The 26513-nt window shown below is 44.7% G+C and overlaps 1 protein-coding gene across 5 annotated transcripts in view; it reads left to right on the forward strand.

Annotated features, from left to right (window-relative positions):
* Positions 1–26513, forward strand: part of LOC119172319 (uncharacterized) — a 97496-nt gene that overhangs the window by 53910 nt on the left and 17073 nt on the right. For 2 of the 5 annotated variants that reach the window (XM_075893589.1, XM_075893586.1), the window contains exons 2-10: positions 4820–5048; positions 7213–7551; positions 9299–9629; positions 11302–11508; positions 12103–12186; positions 15369–17376; positions 18771–18935; positions 20599–20669; positions 26206–26392. In XM_075893589.1, the coding sequence (XP_075749704.1) occupies positions 4843–5048; positions 7213–7551; positions 9299–9629; positions 11302–11508; positions 12103–12186; positions 15369–17376; positions 18771–18935; positions 20599–20669; positions 26206–26392 (3598 nt within the window). In that variant the 5' untranslated portion in view covers positions 4820–4842. The remainder of the gene's footprint in view (positions 1–4819; positions 5049–7212; positions 7552–9298; positions 9630–11301; positions 11509–12102; positions 12187–15368; positions 17377–18770; positions 18936–20598; positions 20670–26205; positions 26393–26513) is intronic. The other 3 variants (XM_075893587.1, XM_037423373.2, XM_037423374.2) reach the window with 3 other exon arrangements.

Here is a 26513-nt window from a genome sequence, read left to right on the forward strand (position 1 = left end):
TATGGTACCCGTTTTTCTTCTGTACAACAGAACGTTTAGGAGTAATAACACATGTCTCGGATATTTAGGTCCGATAACCACGGCACGATTATGAGACGCCGTAGCGGATCGAGGGTTCCAGAAATTTCGACCATCGGTTGTTTCTTAACGACGCACCGGCATCGCATAGTATACACGGGCCTCTACCACAGAACACCTCCTCTACCAGTTCGCGTCCACTCAAATATGAACACCCATGATGTAACACCCACGATTTTCGGGACAGCTGGATGCATGAGCATAATCATTGCTCCACCGCGGTGGAACGGTAACACGGAAAGCGTCGTGGAACACTTTTTGTCGGAATTGTTTGTCCTGCAACGCCGCATGCCGTCATGGTTTTGCAAAACCGGGTATAGCAAACCGTTCGTGATCCCCGTGGTTCCAAACCCTTGTTCATATAGGCGTGTGAACGGGAAGGGGGGCTAAAAGCCAGCCTTATTCTTTGCTATGATAGGGAGGGGAAACTTAATCCCCCCTCCCCCCCTGAAGGGAAACCATACGCACGCATCTACATCCCTGCAGACGACATTCAGTAATGCAAACGGTTAATTCGCCCAAAGGCCTGTCCGTCAGTCGACAAGAGGTGCAGGTTTTTATGGCCTTCAAACTCAAACGGAAAGCATATATGACGACAGTTTGATTTTAGCGCCAAAAAATAACGTATGAGAGACGACAGAGAGATAACCTTTCTAGCCACTGTAAGAGAGCGCTTGATTGCTTGGACACAAAGTGGAGAAAAAGAACTGGGAAGCTCACCAGTAAATATACGGCTGGCAGTGCGTGTGATATGGCAGCATGGAGCATTAAGCTAAACGTCAGAGAGGCGGAGCTAACTACCGAAAGGGCAAAAACGAAATAAGGAGGTAAATTTTTTATGATAATTTAAGGGGAAGTGCTTTACTCTTCGGAGCGAGGTCTGGTTGCCTTAGAACGCGTAGTCATAAAGCAAGTTTTAATAAAGAAGAACAGTGTACTCATGCTGTAAGGGAGCCATGCAAACGATGGAACATGTTCCGATTGAATGTGGCGGTCTCCACCTAGGTGTGGGTACATGAGGCTGTGGGTTTTGGACAACCACGGAACGCTGAACAGGTCCGCGATAGAAGCAAGTATAAGAGAACGGAAAAGTAGAAACAAAAGACAGAAACAGTGGGAAAATGAGGCCATTCTACATGAAGAGGCAGATAGATGGACCACGAGTTTATATTTTTCTTTGTTATATTAAGATCGATTTGATCGAAGTAGATAAGGCATTAGGCTTTAGGCTAACTTAAAAAAGAAAGCTTTCTTTTCATTTTTTTTCTTGCGAGCCTGCACTCACGTCACCGCTCCGTTCGCACAAATTGATGGACATCTGCGGTAATAAGGGAGATAAGTTAGATTTCAGATTCAGTAAGGCAAAATCAGCAGTCATGATTTATAATGATAATGTAGGTAGTGAGCTTAGAATACAAGAAGTCACGCTAGAGATAACAGATAAATACAAATATCTGGGCGTACGGATACGCAATGGGACCGAGTACCCCAGGGAACACGAAATATACGTGAGGACTAAAGGTAACAGGAATGCAGCAGTGATGAAAAACACGCACTGTAGAATTACAATAGGTATGTTGTGAGAGGAATATAGAAAGGGGTCATGGTTCCTAGTCTGACGTTCGGTAATGTGATCTTGTGCATGAGATCAGTTCAAGAAAGATCAGAAATTAAGCAAGGTGGAATAGGTTGGCTTGCCTTAGGAGCTCACGGGAATACACCAAATCAGGGAGTACAAGGTGATATGGGATGGACATCATTTGAGGGCAGGGAAGCTAGCAACAAGATAAAATTTGAGAAGCGATTGAGAGAAATGGGGGAGGAGCGTTGGGCTAGGAAGGTATTCAGCTACCTGTACATGAAGAATGTCGATACAAAATGGAGGAAGCGAACCAGAAAATTGACTGGTAAATACTTAGAAAACAGCAGGGGGCCAAACCAAAAAGAATTATCGGTCAAGAAAAGGCGAAGGAAGCCGAGACCGATATGTGGAGAATCGGCATGATTAAGAAGTCCGCACTAGAGATCTATCGAACTTTTAAGCAGGAAATTGCCAAGGAAAGGATCTATGATAATACTCGGGGTAGTTCTCTACTGTTTGAGGCCAGGACGGGAGTATTGCGAACCGAGAAATATCAGGCCAAATACTAAGGGGTAGACACGGTATGCAGTGCGTGTGGAGAGGAGGAGGAAACTGCCGAGCACTTGATAATGTTCTGTAAAGGGCTTCACCCTATAGTTCAGTATGATGGCGCAGAATTTTTATAAGCACTGGGGTTCAGGGACACGTAGGGTAGAATTAACTAGAAGGAGGTTATCTGATTGTTAGCTGAAGTGAAGGCACGAGTGAAAATTAAACCCTTCACTGCAATGTACCAGTCCTCAACTTCGATATTTAAAGAAAAAAAATAAATCTAGTTTTTGGTTCACTAAGTATTACGGCTTGGTGGCGTTAGCCACCGCCTGATCTAAAGGGTACAATCTATCCATCCATGGTTATAAAGGGAGCGCTCATCCATCCATATGGGTTCGTCTTCCCTGTTGAAACACGCGGGAGATTCGCTCGTTTGCTTTAGGTTTAGTTCTAAACCGCAGGAATGCATTTAAAGACGCTGCTAAAAGCGGCGACCACAGGAAAGCCGTGTACGTCGATAGAAGTATGGACGTACTGCTGCCACTTAGTTGTCTTTCATTTTCCGGTGAGTCGTTCCAGTGCTTGGCGATGTAGCGACGTTAAAAACAGAAAATTGTGAAGGTAGTGATTGAGCAGGGTCGACGAGCTTCCTTTTACGCACGTGCGGGTCTACGTGTCGTGTTACGTAGGGGCGGCTCATGTAACACCGGACGTGCGGGTGGCTGCAGCTGTTCGCTTGAGATTGCTTGTCCTGGAGTGTCGGGCATTACCGCGTTTTCATTTGGCGGTGATGCGTTATCTCTTTGTTCCGCCGTCTGCGCGCCTGCGCTTGTGCGGAAGGCATTTTTGCTGCTTTTATATCGAAAGCGAACAGAGAAACGAACGAAGTAGTGAAAAGGGTTGACTGAAGAGGTGGCGCCGAGTGCGTTGTTAGCGGCGGATCGCGCGCATCTAAGCTCATACGCACCCTGCCAGCGTCTTGTTTTTGGGTTTCGTTGTGATGCTGCATAGAAGGGCTGCAGAAAAACATTCTTTATCCCATTACGCCCCCACCCCCATCCACCCCACCCGCCTCGTTTTTTCACCCTGCTCTTTTCTTTATGCGTGCGTGTTGCCCATCTCGACTAGTATAGTGACGTTCGTGTCGTGTGACGGGGTCTGATCGACTTATCCTTACAGGCAGGGTCGGAAGTACAGTCGGAAATGAGTTTGCAGACGAATCTGCTTTCTTAGTTCGGATTAGATGTCCGGGCTCTGCCTCGGCATGCAATTCCCATTTTCTAGATGCATCCTTGCGCGAATGCCGATCCATTGAGAGCGCTGTGTGGCAGGGATGCTATACTGATGAGCTCTGAATTAGCCTGAAGCTTGCTCAGGGACGACCGTCCGTGGTAATTCAAGAGGGCAACTGATTAAGTCAACTAACGTCTACATAGAACTAGGGTTAATTGTTTGTTCCGTTTGTGATGAGTGACATGTTCGTCCAGACAAAGAATTCGAAATATCCCCGAATTTCATGTTTTGCACAATTTTCCAGACTTTGAAAAAGAAATTTATCATTGGTGTGCCCATATATACTGTTGTCATTAAATGAATGCAAGTATTATATCGCCATTACAAGGATTTGGCAGTCATTCTAATAAATATACATCACCGCTGATTAATCCTTTTGATTTAATATAAATTATTGCAGTGTGACTGTAGGAGGAATGGGTTACACAGTCAAAGCTTCTTCACTATAAGGCAGACAGTGCCACTTTTCATGTTCATTCGTATATGTGGCTAGGCCGTACCAGGTGCCTCTGGTCAGTATGTCTAGTTTAGCACCTTAACTTTAGTAAATCTGCAATATAGATGTGATAAAATCGCGACGAACTGCCACCATGGGCGTGGGCGTGGCGGTGTAAAATGGGCACTTGCTTCCCCCCCCCCCCCCTCCTCAAGCCCTACCGGCGCCTGCTCCTACCCAAGCTACACCAGTGCTGTCCTCTCCCTCAACTGCAATGCAGCACGGGTTCGCAGACCCGGAAAAAAATCTTGTAACACCCATGACTACCATGCTTACATGATTTTTTGCTTGTGGTTATAGGCAGCTTGCTACTTCATACAGTTTGCCTCCCAGTGCATGTTGATTATAAAGCACTGGTGGCATCTCTTTTTCTGTGCGTATTTGATGACCGTAGAAACGTTCTGATCAAGGGTTCAATGCACTTGCCAAACCCAGACGTTGCACGATATGCACAGAACAGGCATTCAGAACGAACCTTCAATTGCAAGGTTTACATGTTTAGAGTAGTCCTCATCTAAGATAAACACCTCATTACTATTGAAGGCTCCACAAAAGCTGATGTTTATTACATGTGCAATTCGGAAAATCATTGGTATGCTGATCAACACCACAATTAGTTGTCGTATAATAACCATTTTGCATATCAAGTAAAATAGACATTCATGTGTTACTGGTTGGAATACTAACATAGTGTTCAAGTTCTGTGTAGTTGATTGACCCGGTACTTGCTGCCCAATATAGAGATGAACATGTGAGCCAGGAGTAAGGGCAGAACTGGGCATTAACTGTGTTTGTACTTGTTCGTTGCCGTGTCGCAGCTAGAGCAGGCGCCCTGTCAGGCATGATGGAGGCTGCCCTGGCTCAGCAGCAGCAACAGTATGACCTGTCGCAGCTCAACTACACAAACAACAACAGCAGCAGCCTCGGGGCACTAAGACGGCCCCAGAAGGATGCACCAGCCAGCACCACGTCCTCGTGCACGGACTCTGTGCTGCTGCAGGATGGGGGAGATGAGCTGCAGTGGTGTGCCGACTATCCTTTCAACAGGTGGGCTTCAGAATCTGTTACTATGAAATCATTCTGCATCTATTAATTAACCAGTATAGCTGCCACATTCTCGATAACACTTTTAGTGGCAGTTGTGCTGAACAGCTGTTTCTATGTAAAAGGGGGAAGGGAAACGTTTCAGAAGCAAGGATAGCTATTAGTGGTAACTTGTTCCACTGACATCACTCAATAAAAGAAGCCCTATAAGGTTTCCAGAGTTTCATTTTGTCCATCAAGATTCGTTGGGATGCAGTTTTGACCAGGCTACACAGATAAGCAGGATGTATTTGCCTTCTTGTGCCATTTGTATCCCGATACTAATGCCACATACCAAACCTTTTTAAATGCCACCTATGAAGACCTGTCTGTGGATGTGTTAAATCGATGCAACATTATTTCAAAGCACTCAGTAGTTTTTTGCTGTAAAAATAATGCTATAATAGAATAATTTATGCATGTTATAGTAACTAATTCTAACTAAGATATAATTACATATCTATTTATCTTGAGGTCATTGATGCTCTGTTTTTGCATAAATAGGATGGAACCTATGGCTAGAAATGTGCAAATAAATTTTTTGTAATGTCTATTTTGAGCAAGTAAAAATACGTTTCATGTTGATTGCAGGAAGTGGCGCACTTGGAAGAGCTTGTTAAACGTGGTAGTGCCTTCAGTAAAGTGCTCATACGCAACAGTGTACTGTAAAATGAAATGAAGTTAAGACCAATTGATAATGTAGGAGGTTCAATTCATCCACAGAGAGATATGTCTCTGCCTTTCTTAGCCCCTAGTTGATACAAATGGTGGATTCAATTGTGTGAATTTCCTGCCAAAGGGTAAGTGTTGCTGGTAAGATTTCTTTCACTGACGTTGCTCAACAAAAAGGATCCAAAAAATTTGTACCATCGTGGTTTGTCCAGTGTAATTGGTTTACATGCGGCTTTAACCATGCTACATAGATAAGTAGGATGTACTTGCCATTTCGTGCCATTCATATATATGCTTGTTAATGATAGGTTTTGAAATGGCCATGTCATGGTTTGAAATTGGTTAAGTAAAACTAGCAAAAGATTTTATAATGGTAGCTATTTTAATACAAACATTTCCTTAATTGTAGTGTTAAACAGCTTAAGTCACAAAAAGTTCTGCAATAACACAAGGCAGAGCCTATCAACAAACTCAGGGATACGTTTATTTTTTCATATTGTATCAAATACAAGTTGGCAGACACAGTTTATACTCGCACATGATAATGTGTGAACACTTATGAATGATGCAAACTGGACTACTTGTATTAAATTTCCACAAAAGCAAACTGCACAACAAATGAGTCCCGTTTTTATGGTGACTCTACGGCGCGAACGTGTAGACGTACTTGCGAAAAATGAGCACTTTTTTTGTCTCGCACGTGTGCTGCCTGATGAATGGAAATATCACCAAGCCACAGCTTGCACTTGGTACCTGAACAATGTGCAGCTCGTTGCTTTCGGAGCATATGTACAATTGTATTTCGAATAAAACAGTCTGAGAGCAGCTCAGTGCTTTTGTTTTCTGTTATTTTTATTTCTGTTTTTGACTGTTTTGTGGGATGCAAGTGCATTATTGGCCTTCATACCGTGTTAGCATTTGGTTGTGAATTTGTGTTACAAGCTCTACAAATACTGTGGCAGAATAGTATTTAGTTTTACTAGTTTTAAAGAGCCTTTACAGCACCTTTCAGTGACCCAGTATATTCTCCTGATTTTTCTATGTATCACATGGCCCCTGTCTTCATTGTACATTGGATAGTTGGTGCTCAATATGGCAAATGCATGGCTTGTCATTAACAGCAGCAGTAGTTGGAGCAGTGTGATGTGCTTGCCATTTAGACATACCTGACAATGGAATCGTGTTCGACGATGAGAATATATAGGATAACAAGGGATTGAATCTCAGGAGGAGGTGAGTGTGTTCATTTCAGAGGTCTTCTTCAATGGTTTCTTGTTTGCCGCGTTATCACTTGAATTCCGGCTGTGCAAGCGTGCAGGTTGGGGTTGCATAGTGAAATATGCAAAGAGAAGTGTTCTGGCATTCTTTTTTTTTGCACCACTGGCTGGTTGTGAAATGTAAGAGTGTCAACTTTCAATCTTCCATTGTTTTATTTCACCCTCTCATTCTTTTCCAGAGAATTCCAGAGGCATCTATGCTCCTCATCGCTCACATCATCGGGTCGGCTAATGCGGCGCAGCGTATTGTCCGTGTCCGGGGACGCCGCTTGCGTGATAGGTGATGACGGCGGGGGCCTCGGTGGTGTGGATCTCTCGTACGAAGACCTGTCTAAAAACTTTGATGCCAACCTGGCCGAGATCGACATGGAGACCTTCAGGTCGGAGGATATTCACGCCATCCTCACACTTCCTGCCCTGTACGGAGGGGACTTCCAGTCGGCCAGCCGAGGAGAGCAGTGTGCCTCGGTGTCCGGCTCGTTTTTGGAGGCCCTGCCTCTGGATGCCTCGTCTGTGCAGTAAGTGGCGGGATCAACATATAGTCACATTGTCTGCCGCAATGGTGTAGGGGTTAAGGCATTTCGATGCTGACTCGAAGGCCGCCGGATGGACGGAGGCGCAACGCTAAGGACCATGTAGTATGCTATGTCAGTGCACGTTAAAGAACACTAGGTGGCAAAATTTTTCTAGCCCTTCAATATGGCATTCCTCAACTTATGCGCTCTTTTCAGGACACAGTACCAACTTGCTGAGCAAACTGTCCTCCTTACAGGACATTCCTGAATTACGTTGATTCGAAATACTACAGTAGCAGAAGTCTGTGTTCTCGGCATGAATGGGCTCATCACCTGAGGAAAGTTCTCCACTCCTGCCTAAATGCTCTCCGAATACATTTGTACAATTTATGGAAATAATTTTACAATATACTGTCAAGCTTAGTATTGCTAATAAAGTTCGACATTCTAAATTTATGTGATTTCCATACATTCTATGAATTTCTGTTAATATGAATGGCTGATAATGAGAACAAACGTGCAATTTTTTCTCATTTGTTAAGACGTTTTGTGAGACTAATTTAATAAAGGTTTCCCAGTAAGATAATGCTTAAGTTGCTTGCAGTGATTTTACACAGGAGGTTGGCATTGTAAATTAAGTTTTCAGACTTACAAATATTGAAAACTGTTATTTGTTCGCTCGAAGTGGTAGTTCAGTGAAACGGAACGAAAATGAAAACCTTGAACTTTGCAGGAAACATTTCTGCGCTTCACATGTGTTTCCGCATTGTTAAAAGGGCTGAAAATGTGAAAGGCTATCGTGGTCTCTTGTGATATCAGTAATTAACCCTTGCTCCCCTGCCAAAACAGTAGTCTGAGATGATGCATTGCCTTCAGTATATTGACAGCCAGTGAAAAATAGACCAAATGTAAAATAGTGCTTACAGAAAGACTGCTGTAACTTGCAGTTATGCTTACAGCACAAACTTAGTGCAGTATAACGCAAGTCTACCTGTTCTGTTTCATCTGGTCCACAAATTTTCCTGTGTGCGTGTGTGTAATAATATAATATTGTGCCACCAAAACGATTTCACTTTCAGGCAGCCAACTAGCTGACATCACCACATTGACTAAAGAAATCAATTGATCAACATGTGTTCAATAAAACGTTCGCTGTATGCCTGGGCCTGGATATTATTTGCCAGGCCTTGACGGAAGCAAATGCCCTTTACTGTGTTCAATAAAACGTTAGCAGTATGCCTCGGCCTGGAGATTATTTGCCAGGCCTTGACGGAGGCAAATGCCCTTTACTGAAACATTGACTCCAAGCTGGAACATTCCTTATTTGCCCTGTAATGACATGATCAAGAAGTGAGGTATTATGAACATCAGTAAATCTTATGCAAGCTGAGCAGTAAGAGCAAAAGAATTCATGGTACCTGATCTTTTAGTTTTGAGTGCGGCCATGTGAAAAAAGCGATGTTGTAGCCAGACTGTAAGCAAAGGGGAAATTTTGTTTCACTGACGTTTAGAAATATTCAAATGAAGGGAACTGAAAATGGATGGCAAGTTTAGTATCATGTGTGGTCGGAGCTACATTCTTCGCATTACATATGTGGTGGTTTGCCGATTAAATAGATGTTACAGTGGTATTTTCTTATCTGTCTTTATGATCATTTGTTTTTGTGTATGTAGATAGGAGCAAGCAAGCTGGCATTCTGGGTTTTAAAGGAATGGACTTTCACTGACATTCCTTTCTCTTCTGTTTTAGCGCAAAAACGGCGAGCAGCTCGGGGCACGACGAGGACTCTGGCGAGATGTCCATCTGTCGGGACGAGCCGCTCTTCTCGCCCATCAAGGAGTGTGGGCCCCCGTTGACGAGCGGACGGGTCGGTGGTGTCAGTGGGGGTGCCCTCTCCACGGACAGCCTCGACTGCAGCTCATTCGAGGAGCACGACCTTGTGCTGACGTGCCAGGCCAATAAGGACAACTACACGATCGCCTTCCAGCAGAGCGGGACACACTTCTCTGACGACCTATCGGAAGGCAGCGTTCCCTCGGACCAGCAGAGCCACCACAGCGGCAGTGCTGTCAGTGCTACGGTGGGTCCTTATGGCAGACGTGTTGAGCGTGTGTTTTGTAGCATGCGGTTAATCCCTGTTACATAATGATGTTGAAGTTGGAGCGGTATTTATTTTGTTGCAAACATATTTTTTACCTTCTCGCTTGTATCTCCCACAAAAAGGTGCAACTATTGTATATTCAGCACAGACATCACCGCTGATTAGCAATGCTCTAAACTTCCCATGCCAAAAGGGACGCCCCCAATATGAAAGGAGAAATAAAGAAGTTTAGACGGCAGGATTGCTTTCGGTTGTTTGTCTTTTTGGTAAGAGGTTGTCACATGGTTTTCATCACCTCTGTTCTTTATGTTATCTTCTGTTGTTTCAATGCGGGCCTACAAAAAGGCCCTGTGTTCGAAATAGTAAATCAGTTGTGAGTACAGCGCTGCGTGTGTGTTTCTTCTCGAAAAGTTCCTTCTTGCGCTGATAAATCTGTCTAAATAATCATGAACTAACTCGCCCAAGTAGCAGTTTTAGGCATCTCTATCGCCTGGACGGCGCATATGCTTACATCTCCCCCCGCATGTTAGAACTGCGGTCGAAGGCTCAAACAGAAAGGAATCCACTCGTTCTGAACATGAAAATATGCGGGGGGTGGAGAGGGGGTCACTCACTTAGCTACGGTGAACATTGATATGAAGAGCGCGATTGCGATCGTTGGCGTGCATGCTATCTCAGCAACTATCAGTGCGCCTTCAACGCAAAAAGACTGTGTGAAAGGAACACTTCTCCTTGGAGTGGCTTTATTTGCTCACACCAATGTTTTGTAGGAATTCAGCATTGCCGGATCCAAAAGAGGTTTCCTTACTTCGTATAACATTACAATTTGTTGCTATCACATTCATTGTATTGAATGCACTGTCGTGTTGTTGCCAGAGGTAATCGGCTAGTCGCGAAGGCTGCGATCCCGCATACTCGCAGCGGGGCGCAAGATGGAAATGCGTGACGACTTTACCTCCGAAGATCAGTCATTATCACCGTGGTCTCGAAAAGTTTCCATTAGTGCCTAATCTGACATCCACTTGGTAGTGACGACACGGTTGTCCGCATTTAAAAAAAGAGAAAAAAAAAAGCAATGCTGATTGTCATTGGGGGCCACATCACGCGCGCAGTGAAACCATCCACCCACGCACTGTGTCGAAAACGAAGTGAGAACGACACGGATACCGCGGAAAACTGTTTGGTAAAGCCCCCTTCATATGCTTGCGGTCCCACATATGCGACACTAACTAAAAGGGTGGCACTGTAAGGACACATCCGCGCATGCGCCTGTAGTGGCAAGAATGGCGCAAACGTCGGCTCACAGGGCGCAGACCTGCTTGTCCGCTTCGCGCACTTCCGCATGCAATAACTGCTGCCGAATTCGCACTTTGGTGGGGACGGCACACTCGCAGAAGATGTATACTCATGCCGAAATGCCGAAATTCGTGAAAAATTTTTAGATTGTCTGTGGGGAAAATTTCTTATCTCAAGGATGTCGCTCGCTGTTACTTTCTTACACAGGGGTCGCAAATACATGTGGCTTGTATGGAGCAACGGCGGGAAACAAAAAAACTTCGTTATTTGCAGGTTCGTTAGGAGCAGGTTTAATAACACCAGAGTTCCAGCTGTTTGAGTGATTGCAACAATTTTTTTGTTTGCCGTGCTTTAGCAGCCCGCGAGTGGTGGTCCTGGGTCCATGGCACGGTCCGAGCTGTCCTTCACCACCTGGCACAGGCTAAGGTCATCGGGCATTCGGCTCAAGCCGGATTCGGACACCGGGAAGAGCCAGAGCCTCCCCAACCTTCTGCGACGGTCGGCAGCCGTGGCAGGGCGCATGGATGTGGCTGGCAGCTGCCTGCCGCTCTACACGCTACAGGTAGAGGGGGAACGAGCATTACTACATATTGTACTATGTTGATATATGTCAACATTAGAGTTCAAAAAAAAAAGATCACGGACATCTCAAAGGCAGGTACCGAATTCAAACTGGCTTATATTTTGGTTACGTTTGAAAAGTAATGCCAGATTAAAGTTTACCTAATTCAAGGGAATTCAGAAATAATTGATTGATAATTAAAAAAGAAAACTGGCTGGTTTGTGCTAGGGGTGCTAAGCCTGAAGGAAGTGCAAAGCTGAGAAGCCTGCCTCGTCTTTCTTTTTTTTTTCTTTTTCTCTCTGTTTTTTTATCTCTTGTTTTTCTGTATGTTGTATATCTTTCTCACTCTTTCTTTCTCCCTATTTCTGTCTTCCTTTTTTTCCTCCCCTTTTTCTGTTTCTCTGTCTCTTTATCTCTTTGTTGTCTGTTTTTGTTTCTTTTTGTTTCTTATACTGTCTTTCTCTCTCTGTTTTCTACAGTTTTTTTGTATTTTTTGATATCTTACTCTCTACGCCTATATCTTGCGCTCTCTGTCTATATCTTTCTCTGTCTCTCTTTCCTTTCTCTCTCTCTACTTGTATTCTCATCCATCAGAGTTCTGGGAGTGAGGCAGAAGATGAAGATGAGGAGGAAGAGGAAGAAAAGGGCAAAGAGAACGCGTGCCAGTTCAAAAGGATGGTAGTTCTCTGTTCGCTGTTCGACTAACAGTAGTTCTTTGTTTGACTAATGGTAGGCCGAAGCATCTGCGCTGTTAAAAAAAAGATTAGTGAAAGCTGAAGCTACGAATTTAAGAGTGGAACGTGATAGTCTTTTGAAGCCTATATGCATTGCTTTCTTGTTTGCTAGCACGCTTTGATCCACGGTAGACGGCTCGACTGTGCCCTGTGGAAAGGATTTCTTCTGCATGTGGCATCTTGTCTCCCAAGGCACCTGCAAGTAATTCTTCAAAATACTCACCAAACATATGTAAGGCAATATAGGTAGCTGCACACTTTGTTCATGCTGTGGCCAATAGCGATGTTGAATTCACATGTTGTAATGCCTGGTGCGCTTCTGCGGTTCCGCTATACAGCATTATGTTCGTCAACACATCTCACACGACATTTTGCCTAGGTAGAGTGCATTCTGGAGGAGCGCCTTGGCAGTTTTTGTAATATTGTATTGTAACTTTGCAGTGTGTCTGTCTAATAACTGTAATTCCTCAGTGCAGGTTGTGGAGAGGCACGGACGTGGGAACAGTAAATTTGGTCAAAATTTTCAATATTTCGTTTAATTTTTTTTTCACAGTCCTATGGCTTTCTTTGACGTCTGTACAAAATGGGAGGTAATAATTAAGAAACACTCTACTAACGTGATGGCAGCAAGAAATGTGAAAAAATCTGGCTTCAGAGAGCCAAATCTTGCAGATTTTTCTCGGTACAGTGCCACCATCTTGGCACTGTCATAAAGAAGAAAGATCGGAGCTCAAAATAGCCACAGATCACCATTTGTCCATAAAAAATAATAGGAGTGCGCAGATGTTCAAATATTTTGAATACCATATCAAATACTTTATTTAATTTGCTACTTGAATCGAATAGTACATATTAGAAAAACTGAATACTTTTCGATTGATAAGAACCGATGAGAACAACTTCAGAGGAAGGAAACGTAACATAAAGGCATAACATTCTTTGTTTTAATCGTAGAATTACCAAGATGCATGCAGCCCGAGGCTTTACAGGATATCAACGCTAGATTGATCACAGGTTGAAGATGTTCTTGCTTAAAATTGAGTGTTGCCGTATAGATAGCTTCCTCAACCTCTTACCTTCATCTTTACATTCATGATCATGCTGACTCATGAATATTGTTTAATATTTGTGTATCAATTTTATTTAGAATCTGTTGACCGTGCGCCACTGCAGAAGTGACTAGTCACTTGCAGTTATGAACTGTTTCTTAGGCTGTAATTTCTGCTGCATATGAGCTTGCATCAGTTTACATAATTACAGCACATTTTGTAGGTTAAAAGGTATCGTATGGTTTCTTTCTTAAAGCTTGTGAATATTTGCTTCAAATAAAATATCGTGATATTCTCGGACTCATTCAAAAATGGGTACATTACTAACCTGCGGCTGCTTCGATAATGGTTTGCTTGTTATTTGAAAATTATTCAAGTGGTATTTTATTCGTATTCGATTTGATGCCATGGCTGTTTTTTTCTTATTTTATTTAGTTCAAAAATTCACTATTTGCATACGTACCTTTAAAACAGAAGCTATATCTCTTCTGGATCTCTTCTGAGTTCACTTTTCTTAGCTTTGGGCTTCCTTTTCCCTGAGCTACATTTTCTCTGCTTTAATCTTTTGTGCAGTTGCTGTAGGTCATGCCTGTGCCATTTTACAACAAGTAGAGATAAAATCATTACAACATTTCACAAGTAGATCCTCAAATGTCAGGGCCCTTCCCTTGTTGATGCACAGGAGCGGCTCATCATGGCATACCGACGCGTAGGACAACCTTGTGCGACATCACACTAATTTGTTTATAGTTCTTTTGCAGGCAGAATGTATAGGGCATTTTAAGAATTATTCTGTGCTGTGAGTATTTAAAAAATAAACCAATAGCTTGATAGGACAGAACGGGTCCTTGTGAACAACATTTAGCAAATATGATGAAATATTTCTTGTAAACGAATTTGAGAATTATAATGAGGGCCTATTAAGTGTGTAACTCACAAAGCACAACATAAAGCTCAGAATTGATCCCACTTATGATATTAGAATGCCAAATCATATTTGCATGCTAAATTTCATCAATTTTTTATCCATGAAGAGTCAAAATAGTTTTTATTGCTATGTCTTCTCTTAATAAATTGTTAGAAAGCTTTAACAACAGGTGATTACTATTTTTCAAAAGAGAACTTTTTGAGTAATGTCATATTGTATTTTGCTTCATGAGACTTTTAGACTTCCTGACGACCTGGTGTAGTTGACATTAGGTTCTTGTTATGCATCAGGCTATTACGCGCATGCGTATGCAAGGGACTATGCTGTGTAGGGTCACTTCTTTCGCAGCTTACGTTCATGACAAAAAAAAAAAAAAAAAAAACACTCATACCACAGGTGAAAGAGCTAGTTATGTGTAGCATGATTAGAATTACGTTTCATCTACTCAGGCTGCATCATTATCTGTACATGAAAGGTGTCACAGATCTGAACTTATCGACCACTAAGCTAAATAAGTTGCATGTTTCTCTAACAGTGGCTGGCCACAGCTTGCACTTTTTGGACTTACAACAAAAGCTGGCCGAATCCCGAAAGTACATGAGTACGAAAATGCTTGATTTGATGTGACCTAATGTTCGTAAGGTGGCAGTTACAACATATCAGGTAGGAGTTACTGCTTAGAATTCAGAAAGCATATTAGTAAAAGAAAAGATGACTATAGGAAAATGGTACATATGGTGACATAAAACAGCATTACGCATTTCAGCAGCTTTGACAGCATTGTCTGCTGAATGTGTAACAGTCACTGTTGCCATTAATGTCTACAAGTTCTGGCTCTGTTCTCAAAGAATTTATTGAAAAGGTAATCTTACTTCAAGGACAGCAAACAAGAGGCATTGAAGCAACGTTCTGTGAATACGCAGATTGACACTAGCACTCTGGCACAGACGCGCATGCTAAGCGAGCGAGGTAGAGGACGATGAAGATAGAATATAGAACAGCCGGCCCAGGAATGGGTGCTGTCTCTGTGTTTTTCTGCATTACAGCTCTTACTTTACTTGGCAGCCAGAAGTCCGCTCATGCGCCCTTTTTGTTCGGTGGGCCATTAGTAGTGTCCTTTTTTATTTTTTATTTTTTTTTCTCTCGTAGGCATCCACACATGGTGCAATCGATCCTCCCGATGCCCGGTCAGTGTCCCTGTTGCGCCTCTTCATGCGAAGCAAGGCTGGCAGTGGAGGGTCTCTCTCCAGCAGCCGTTCCGAAAATTCGGATTCCGTGACCACACCACGGGATGGTGCCACTGCTTACCAACTGCAGTCGTCCAGTGAGGACTCCAGCGGGTCCATGGACTCCAAGAGTGACAGCAGCGAGGACCCGCCTCCTCCACCAAAGCCCGTGGAACCGCTGGTGCGAAAAGTGCTGCGGGCCAGCACAAACGTTGTGGGCAGGGAGGCCAATAACAACAACGTGGAACCCACGGCTGCCAACGACAATGAACGGCTGAGGATGGCGACGTCAGAGAGTGAGGAGGAGACGTCGCAGTGCTTCGAGGACAGTCTGGTGGAAGCGGTGCAGGCACGCATGAAGCCTGCCAATGCAAGGAGCCCTATCCACGAGGAAGAAGAACCGTTCGAGTCCAGTGGGGACGAGACGATGAAGGATAGCCGCGACCTGCTAAGTAGTGGCGGGGGCACGTCTTCGGACAATGCAGGAGTCATTGAGCGGCGCAACAACGATGTGAATTCTTCGTTACGCTGTGCCAAGAGCGGTGCACTGCTCGGTGGCCCTCTGGGAAAAGAGAGAATAAAGAACGTTTTCACGACAGTGAATAAAAACAGCAATGCTGTGGCTGCAGAGTCGGACGATCGGCAGTCCAGTCGCAGTACGCAGACCAAGCGCTTCAACTGTAATGATGGCTCGGGATCCGGTTCTACGAGGAAAGTGTCGGATAGCAGCGGAAGTGGAGAGGAAGGCCGAAACGCACGCTCTTCAAGTCTCCTCTCGAGTGGCTACGTGAGCCGTCAAAACTCTGTCGACCAGATTCACAGGCAGACGTTCCTTCTTAGTGCCGGTGGAAACAGGCGAAAGCAGCCGCCCACGGCCATAGCTCGAATGAGGCACTCGAGCACACAAGTGCCGGTGCACATACGGGACCGTGGCATTCAGACCAGCGTGGAGGGAGCTGTATCGGAGAATTCGAACTGGCTGTACACTGTTGATGATACGTCGGCAGCAGTGTCCGGACAGCGAAGCTTCAACTTGACATTGCGCCCACAAGAAGCCATTTTGAAACAGGATGGGGAGCAAAAGAGATCTATTTATGTCTGCTATCCAAACTACTCCCTTCCAGATCTCAGTTTTCTGAAGGAACTGGCTGCAGCCGAAGACAAGCCTGACCTGGTGTTCCGCCCCACCCAGCACAAGATGCCGCAGCCCGGTGCATCGGAAGCAGCTGCCGAAGGTGCCACGGCGTCGGCGCAGGTGCCGCCCAACGAGTCACCCGTGCTGCATAGGCGTACTCACAGCAGCGAACCACACTGGCGGCGTCCTAAATCATGCAATGACTTTGAGGACCTCTCCCGACGCAATCTTAGTCACATTCAGGACTGGGACTCGCTGAGTGTGCTACTGCCTGCTGAAGTTAAGGCCATGGTATCCCACTTCCGCCATGCTTCTCCTTCCTCAAATCTTGCGTCGGAACAACAACGGGGGATCCTGCGCAAGCTCTCAGATGAGGCCAACAGTCGGCCGAGGAGCCAGTGTGACACCCTCACTGCGGACGTTGACAGGATCTCTGCGGGCGGCTCTGCCGAGTTCGGCAACCGGCGGCACTCACTGCAAGACTACCGGCGCCTCCTCAAGGGCCTTCCCGACATGGATGGCCTACTGCCTCCCTGTCCGAACCTGGCCTGCAGTGGAGGTTTGCAGCGCGACTCCTCGCTGCCCCTGTCCCGGACCAACTCGGAAGGGTCGTGGCGACGTGCTGGAGGCCGGAATGCGAGGCGTTCCATGCCACTGGCGGCTACGTGTTCGTCTTGTCGTGCCAAGAAGGCCGTGAGCTTCAGTGAGGACCTCAACATTCATGCAAATGATGTGCGACCCTTGCGGGGAGCCTTCTGCAAGTGCACATGCGGCTCAAGTCCTACGGCAAACTACGGTCAGTTCTGCGTGTTGTGGGAACGTCATTTGCGTGCGTCTCTTTCTTGATGCAGAAATTCACGTAGACTGTCTTCTTCTGGTACATAATATAGACAAAAAATACAGCCGAACCCTTTTATAAGAAACACTGATATAAGAGAAATGGATATAAGAGGCACCAGTATGCCCACAGTAAAATACGGGGGATAGGAAAATGCATACAAGGTCCCCTGCTTATAAGAGACATCACATATAAAATACAAGAATTGCTGCCCAGAGCATGTCTCTTATAAAGGGGTTTAACTGTATATAACATAATATAGGTTGTAAAAATGTGGTGAGTCGGTGCATTGTGCCAGGTAAGGTGACCATGTATGTGTAGCTACTGATTAATGTTGTACATGCTTACGTTGTCATATTTATGCACCTACAATGTTCTTATGTTGTTCTAGGCAAGAGCAACTCCTTTAATACGTTACTGCATTTAACCATGCTTGAAAGCTAGTTAGTCGAAAGTATGCAGCACTTGCACCTGCAGTCAATGTAAAAAAAATTTGGACACAAGGTGTCCATGTACTGATAGATACTTAGGGGGACCCTGAAATGGTTCTGGCGATATTGTACAAACACATTGGGCTGGTACACCAAGTTTGAAAGGTTATTTAGAGACTGTTTAGAGCTTTCTCCATAAATTGTGCAATTTATAGCAACGCTTTGAAGATGCGAATCACTTCAGATTGGTGCAGATCGTTGGAACTCGGCCAAACGCATTTCCAACTGCCCATTCACAGAGCATGTCACATGCTCTGGCCACTTGACGAGGTTGGAGCACGTCAGCATCCACGTCACCATGGCTGCTGATCTGATTGGCTGTTATGGGCTGTAGAATGCTCGGAAGTAAGATCAGCTGGTAGGGTAGTGGCACCGTGAAAGCACATATGAACCGCTCCGCGATCTTCATCTCACTTGCCAGCTCTGTGACCGCCAGTGATGCCATCATGCCTCATGCGTTGAGGAGGCCTGGCAGAGGTGAGAAGTAGGGTATGATATAGTTGTCTACAGGGGCCTTGGTACACGGCATGTCACAACACTTGTGGTGCGAATGTTTTGATGATTCTCTAGCCTAAATCCTGACAAAACCTCAGGAAACTGTTTCAGGGTCCCTTCAAGTGCTCGCCGTGCTGTATACAGTGAAGCTTGGTCTATTGGGGTTGGAGTACGTTAGGCCGAGAACTTCATAAGTCCTGCGATTGCACAGTGACTAAACAGAAGGACTTCGATAGCTCTGTTTTTTTTTTTCTTGTGGCACAGTAATGTCTCCTGTGCGGCGTGATGATGTGTGGTGCTTTGTGCAGAAATTCCTAGAATGTGTGCCTCTTTCAAAAGCTGACGCAACTTCAATTGGTTTTGCAGGTTCTCTGGAGAGGCCATCAAGGAAGATGACGCTATTGTTTGGTGGCAGCCAGGATGACCAACATGCACCCCATGAGTTTACCTTGTCGCCCAAAGGTCTTTCCCCATCGTGGGGCATGTCACCTCTGTCCAGGAGCCAGCGGGAGCTCGTTGAGCAGAAAAAGGGTAAGTGGTCGTAATTTATGAGGGTGCGCTGCACCTTAATTTTTCAAAAATGTTCTTGATTGATGAAACCTTCTGAATATATGTATGTTTGTGTACTGATTTCAAATATCTGATTATTTTTATAGTACAGTATATGTGGTTTGTAAAATATAAGATTGTTCCTGTGCTGTTGAGTTAGGTATTTCCTAAACTGAGCGGGTTACAATGTTAATAGAAATTTCACAACAATCTGGAATCAACTTTATGCAGAACAAGAATGGATGTTCTATTTCCATTTGAGCAAAAGATTTGAGATGGTGAGCATTTGCGAGTGCGTCATTGTCAAGCTCGGATGTCACTCACAAATGTTCAGCACTTTCCAGTTGGGGGTTGTAATGTTTAATCCCGCTGGAAAAAATCATTCAAGCTGGGAAAAAGGTTATGGCTCCATAATCCAGCCGGAACAGGAAAATTTTCCCTGCTGGAAAGCATGCATTGTCTATCTAGAAAATATTTGTGCGCGACTCAGTAAGTAGTGACACTTATTTATTTATTGTTGGCAGATCATGTCGTTGCTTAAAAAGCAATGACACAAAAAATGCTGTATGTCATGATACATGCAATAAAGAGTGGACGCGACTGGTTTAACCCTTTCATTGTCAAATGTTTCTGACAAAAGCTTTTTTAGACGATCAAATTACTTTAATGCGGGTATGAATTTATGAAATCTGAAGTCTCGACAAAATTGTTCAAATAGGAACAGTTTTTTAGTGTCAGCATTGCGCACAACTGGAAAAGGACAATACTATTTTAGAGCATGGTATTCCTTGAAACACGTTTATGCAGAATGCTTTATCGTTGTCTGCACACATGACACACATCTCCTTTCTTTTTTTGGAGCGATGAGTTCTGCTTACAAGCACACTATATTTTTTCTGTGGGTGGCTGTCTTGGGCAGAGTAAACTCAGTAATCAATAACGAGAATATCTGACGAGTGTATGCGACAAACAAGCTAAGAACGGCATCATTAACGATCGAAATCAATTTACACCGTCCCTGCATGGGAGTGCCAATAAAGATGAAAATCAAGTTTCCTGCGCTTCCGTTGCAACTTTAGAGTGAAATCGAAACAGTGTGGTTTCACCTCTCAATGAGTATGCATCATCTGTTACTGCGTGAAATTTCAAGTGGTGGGTCAAAAACATACTACCTCTATGGCGAAGATACCGCGGGACAGAAAACTGCTGCCGTACATGTACGACAAAAACTCTTGCAGTTAAGATCGCAACTTAGCATTTTAGTTACACAGCACATGCGCCAGCAGCCTTAGAAGGTAATCAAACTGTTACCCTCTGCGTTGTACCATCAATGCGCTTAATTTCAAATCGGGATAATCCGTACAATTAGAAAAGAAAGCAAGGACAGACTGTTAGTTGGCAAATCTTTCTCATATCTTTTAGCTGTGCTGCAACATGCAATAGGTGGAGTCCATTGTCCATTGACTTTTTGTTATGTATAAAGTAACAAGTACTTAGTATGACATTTAATTTGGAAGATCACTTTCAACACGTTCGTGTACATTCTGCCATTTCGTGTTACCGAATAAGTAACCATTTTTTTAATATGGCGGGGATATGGTCTCTATTGCGTTTGTTGGAATGATGCCTACCTTTTTTGGTGCAGGGCTATTGGACAACACAATGCGGTCTATAAAGCAGGTCCTCGACTGCTACAGCACGGAAAAGGAATCCCAGGTGAATAACCTCGTACTGCCTATTTGTTTTTCACGTCGCATGATGTCCACTTTGATAACTTGTGCCTGGTCACTTCATATTGTACAGTTAAACCTCGTTATAACGAATTGGAGGGTCGCCGCAATTTGCTCGTTATAACCAATGTTTCGTTATAGCCGTAGCGGTCATTTACCGCAAATATTATTCACTGTACTTACCCCCAAAAAATAGCGGGCGAAATAGCATCCCGCCGCACGGTGGTATGCAACAAAATAACCGCATTCCCCAAAAAAAAAGGAAAAAGTCATGCACTTGTTTTAATGCACTTCAAAATACACAGCTTGCATTTCAGGCAGACTTAGCTGCTAAGAAGTCCGTAATTGGACGATGCATCTTACTGATGCGAACGGTGGCTTGCTCAGCTGCGGCCGCAATGTTCAAGCCATCTTCGCCGCCCTCGTGAGCGCCGAAGTAGCGGCGCAGTACGTCCACCGCGTCTAATGCCTCCGACGCCGTCGGCACGTTTGTCTCCTGTTCGTCGACAGAGTCATTGTCACTGGTTTCGTTACGATCACTGACAGCGCGCACAATATCGTCATCCAGGAGCTGCTCCGTTGCCACCACTTCCGAATCCGCACTCAGATAGTCGCAAAACGACTCGCTGTCAGGCACGACACCGGCGTCACGAAGTGCCGTCCATGATGCAGTGACTTCGTCTGATGTGGCAAAACCGTCCGGCACAGTGGGCTCGTCTGATGGCTCATCGCTGGCGTCTGGTGCGGCGGCAAATGAGGCGTGTTGAAAGCAGTTTGCGATCGTGGTCGCCGTCACACTGATCCACGCCGCCTGAAGCATTTCGAGCGCAGCGTACAAGTCAACATCGATGTCTCGCTTCATCCTCATGTTGAGCAGGAGCTTGTCTATCACACGTTTGCGGTAACCTGCCTTCAGCGACATAATCACGCCTTGGTCAAGCGGCTGTATTTTTGCTGTGCAGTTGGCAGGAAGGAACACCAGCTCGATGTTTTGAAGCACGGCAGCGGTATGGTGGACGGCGCAGTTATCTAAAACAAGGCAGTTCACACCTTGCAGTTCACCTTTGCCAGCTTCTCGTCCCATTCGCAAAGCTATTTTGAAAAAATCTCCCTGGTCATCCAGGCTTTGCGATTGGCTACGTACTTGACTGGGAGCTGCCTCTTCCCCTTAAAGCAGCGAGGGGATGCACTTTTGCCAATTACGAAAATTGGCAGCTTCCCATAGCCGGTCATGTTTGCACAAAGTAGTGCAGTGATCCGCAGCTTACTTTGTTTGCCGCCATGGCACGGCTCGCCTTTGAGGGCTAACGTCTTGTGCGGCAACATCTTGAAAAAGAGAGCGGTTTCGTCTGCATTAAAAATATCCTCCCCGCTGTATTTTTCTAGCAGCCACACGAGGTTTTCTTTCGCCCACTTGGTAGCCTCTGCTTCGTCGACAGATTGCGATTCGCCGCAGACCGCTCTCCCGACAATGTCGTGGCGCTCCTTGAAGCGTTGGAGCCAACCCGAACTTGCTACGAAGTTGTCATAGCCCATGATGCAGGCAAAGTCTCTCGCTTTTCTTTGCAGCAAGGCGCCGATCACCGGCAGATTCACGGCCCGCGTGTTCAAGAACCATTTAAAAACGGCCCTTTCGACCGCTTCAAAGGCAGGTGCCCTCATCCTCTTAGCGCTTCCTTTCACGCCACGTGCAACAGCGTCGATGATGGACTCCTGCTTGCTCAAGTTGTTGACAGTGTGCTCGTCGATATGCCAAAGTCTCTTGCCACGTTGCCTTTCTTGGTCCCCGATTCGACGGCTCTTATCATAGCCGCCTTCTGATCTAGCGTTATGCACTTTCGCTTCCCGCCTGGCGCGTTCATGTTGCTAGATCATGAGCGTAGCACGATAAAAGATAAGGCGGAAGCGGTCGAAAAAGAGAAGAAACACGCACGCAAAAGCAACGCGGCTCACATCGGCGAGCGACAACACTTGCAGAGAGAGTGACTGTGAAGAGGAAGGGGCAGAAGGGCGCTCTTTTGCGCTGCCCTCTAGGAACCAGTTACTCAAGGGGTAGGGGGTATGTAAGATTCGGAAGCGCGCGTCAGCGCCATGAGAAAGGGGAGAGGGAGAATATAAAGAAGACACAAAAGAAAAGAAAAGGGCGAGACTTTCGCGGAGCTGTGGAGCGCTCCGCTGTCGGTGGTAGCCAAGCGGCGCACGTGCAGCGACCTCTCTTCCGGAAACAGCGCGTGCCGTCTGCTTTGTGCGCGTTGCTGGAGGGCGTGTGGCGGGAGTTTTGAACTGCTAAATACAGTTCTCGCGTTGCGCGCCGTCTCAAATTCGTGTTGTGCACTGTCGTGACATCGGCTCAAAATTTTACTTCCTAACAAAATTTGTTCGTTATATCCCATAACAGGCAAATTTTGCCTCGTTAAAATGAGGTTTTGAATATACTGGTTTGTATGGGGACTTTCAAGGGGAATTAGAATTTGCTCGTTATATCCATTATTTCGTTATAGCCCGTCTCATTATAACGAGGTTTAACTGTATTTACTCCATCGAATATAGTGCGGCCACAGTTGTAACGCGAGAGGTGACTTTTCATTATGTTAAGGAAGAAATAAATAATATAAAACTAAACAGAATTGTGTACGTCATTGCAATTTTTAGACAGCTTGAATTTGAGTGTTAGATAGTAATGTGATGGTCAACTTCAGGTAGCCATAACCTGGGAAGGGGGGGGACATGCGACACATTAGAGTAAGTATAGTATCTGTCTGCACCACTTTTCTGCTATTATGGGTGGTGGACTTTTTCCTAAAATGGCCCAGTAATGATTCAAACGAAACCGAAGTTCTGAAGAAGATGGAAAATATGAAAAATTTTTGAACCAAGGATGTGTCTGCCTCACTGCCCAGGAGACATAACCACTTGTTAAAACATTGTTTTCAGTGATATGCTCCGTTTCTAGATTTTTCAACTTTTTCCATAATAATTGGAACGTCAACATTCGTTTGCATAGTGTCCCATATTCGGCGTTTATTGATCAATACTTTTTATTGTGGGTGCGAGAGGTACAATTTAGAATGTGTTACTACCTGGCAAATCTCAAATTATTCACACTTGAAGGGACATTAAAGATGAGAAAGGTTCTCCATGTATTAGCTAATTACAGTCTCACAATACGGAAAACGCCTTCTTGCTGCGATCAGTAGCAAGAAGGCGTTGAAAAAACACTTGGTAAGCAAGAAAACGTGCAAAAAGAAAATGCGGATGGCAACGCCATTTTGAAATTCCCACACCGGCAGCTGTGATTTCGGAGATTTTGACTGTGTTTACTATGGCATATGCCGTTCCTAATTGGTAAAGATTAAGTAAATTGTCCTCTGAGGAGGCCAGAGGCTTAAAAGGACCCTAAAGGAAAGTGATTTGGTTTAGATTGACAAACTGCCCTCCAAGAACGTCTATGCTGCATGTTTCACTATTATAAGTTTAATGTTTGCGGAGAAAATCAAGGTTGAAGGTACATTTCTGAATTTTGTGCTCAAATCTTCGCACGTGACGTCAGAAATTTCTAAATGTATTTTTTGTATCTTGGCGACATTAGCTCGGTAAAATTTTCTGAAACTTCGCATGCTAGTTCTATTGCAACCAGGGATGACAATGTGTTTCATATTTATCTATTATAAGATACGTAGGATGCAGTAGATGCCTTCAAAATTTATGACGTCACGGTGCTAGGTGCGGGAATCTCAAGGTGCCGTCACCACCAGCATTTTCTTCTCGCCCTTTTTTTTGCTTAGCGCCGTGTCGTGGTTAGAATGGTGTTTTCGTAATTGTTAAATTGTAAATTAAGAGCAAAAAAATGATTGTGTATTGTTTTGCCGATGTCGCCAAAACACGAAAAATGCACCTTGAAATTCATGACATCATGCGCGGAGTTTTTGGCATGACATTAAGAAGTCAAACTTTCACCTTGATTTTCTTGTATGTATGATGGTAAAATTAACGTCAAATACACTTTGTCAGAGTAGAACAATTTATTAATCCAAATCGATTCATTGGCCTATTCTGATGTCCATATGAACAACTGCTGCCCTCCTTAACACAGTATGAAAAACAGGCATGAAATAGATTTTAGGTTTTTTGTGGAAGTCTGCCATGTGAACAAGAGCAATTCCTATTTTGTTCTTGCAGCCTTTTTTCCACTGCAACAACATAGCTTGGCATATCTTTAGACCTCATAAATTTATGTTTGTTAGTAGTTTTTTTTAATTTGATTGATCGCTACAGTTTCTAGCCAGAAATCGGTACATGCCACATTTGGCACAGTATGAATTTTAGTGAGAAAATGTGCAATGTGCTGTCAGCTATAGTGCTGCACTATACAATCATAAACAAAGCACACACTCTGAGGCTATTTTGTGCAAAATTCAGGTCAAGGTATTTGGTTCTTGGATGCTTATCTATACTGAGGTCAAGGAACAGTACCTGTAAATTTCCTCATAGTGTGGATAGTGAAAAGACTATGTGAGGTCAGACCAATTAAAGTTGATGACTTTTTGAATTTTCTCCCCAGTTGAGACTTAGATCATTTAGTGGTGTTTGGGTGGAAATATATAGCTAGGTGGCGCCACAGAAGAGGAAAAGATGCAAGTGGCCATCTTACTCATAGGCATTCACAGTGAAGTGCACTGAGCTTGTCGAGTATGATGCTCGTCAATGCTCAAGAACATTCAGAGAAGGCAAAGCCAGGCGGTGTCAGCCATTTGTTACCGTGGGCGATGGGTACAGCTGGGATATTTATTTATAGTTTAGTTGTAGCTCCAATTTGAGCTTTATTGTTGCGAGATGTTGCCCAACATAAATCACACCAACTTTCAGCCAAGCATTGCATGCATGCTTTGCGAAGGCTCACTTCAGTGAAGTTAATCATTCAATTATCAATTTGTCATCACTTCATGCCTGCATCTTTCTCTGAAATTCTGTCATGCTTGGGTGCTTGATTCACGTTGTTCTTGCGACGTTTTGGGTTTCCAAGTTGTTGGTTTGTATCCACTGCAATGTGGGCCAGCTCTCTCAAGCTGCCATCTTGCTAAGCAGTGTGCTTATTCTCTGCAGTTGTAGGGACGCCTTTCCAAGTTGCCCCGTCACGATGGTCTAGGGGCTAAGGTACTCAGCTGCTGACCCGCCAGTCGCGGGATAGAATCCTGGCTGTGGGGGCTGCATTTTCGATGAAGGCAAAAATGCTGTAGGCCCGTGTGCTCAGATTTGTGTGCACGTCAGAGAACCTTGGGTCGTCGAAATTTCTGGAGCACTCCACTACGAGGTCTCTCATAATTATATGGTGGTTTTGGGACGTTAAACCTCACATATCAATCAATTTGCAAATGTTGTTAATTCAGTGTGCAGGCAAATAGCGCAGGACAAGAAGGGAAATGTGGACAGTTTAATGACGTCACTTATATGAATTTCCAGACAGCTTGCAACTGTAGATATCTGAGACGCATGTTCTTATGCTGTGTATCTGTTCATTGCAGCCTGCTGTGGGTGGCGGGCCCGAACCGTGCCTATCCGAAGGCAGTGCCTGTGGCCGTCTGGCAATCGAGTTCCTAGTACCCGCGCTTCGAGAACTGCTGTCTGACGGACTGCTGCCACACGTCCGGGGCGTGTTTGGTCGCCTACCCAACTCACTGTGGCACCTGGCTCACTCCCTTAGCCAAGCCAGTGAGTTGACCTCTCTGTGGATTGTTCGATTGCACTAGCTTGAGATTTTCCTCCGAGTGCGTCAGTGAGGGCCGACATGTTTTTGTAGTTAGAGAAACTCTAACCCATGCTGTGTGACGAC

The sequence above is a fragment of the Rhipicephalus microplus genome, chromosome 4 (genome assembly GCF_043290135.1).
Source record: "Rhipicephalus microplus isolate Deutch F79 chromosome 4, USDA_Rmic, whole genome shotgun sequence".
NCBI lineage: Eukaryota > Metazoa > Arthropoda > Arachnida > Ixodida > Ixodidae > Rhipicephalus > Rhipicephalus microplus.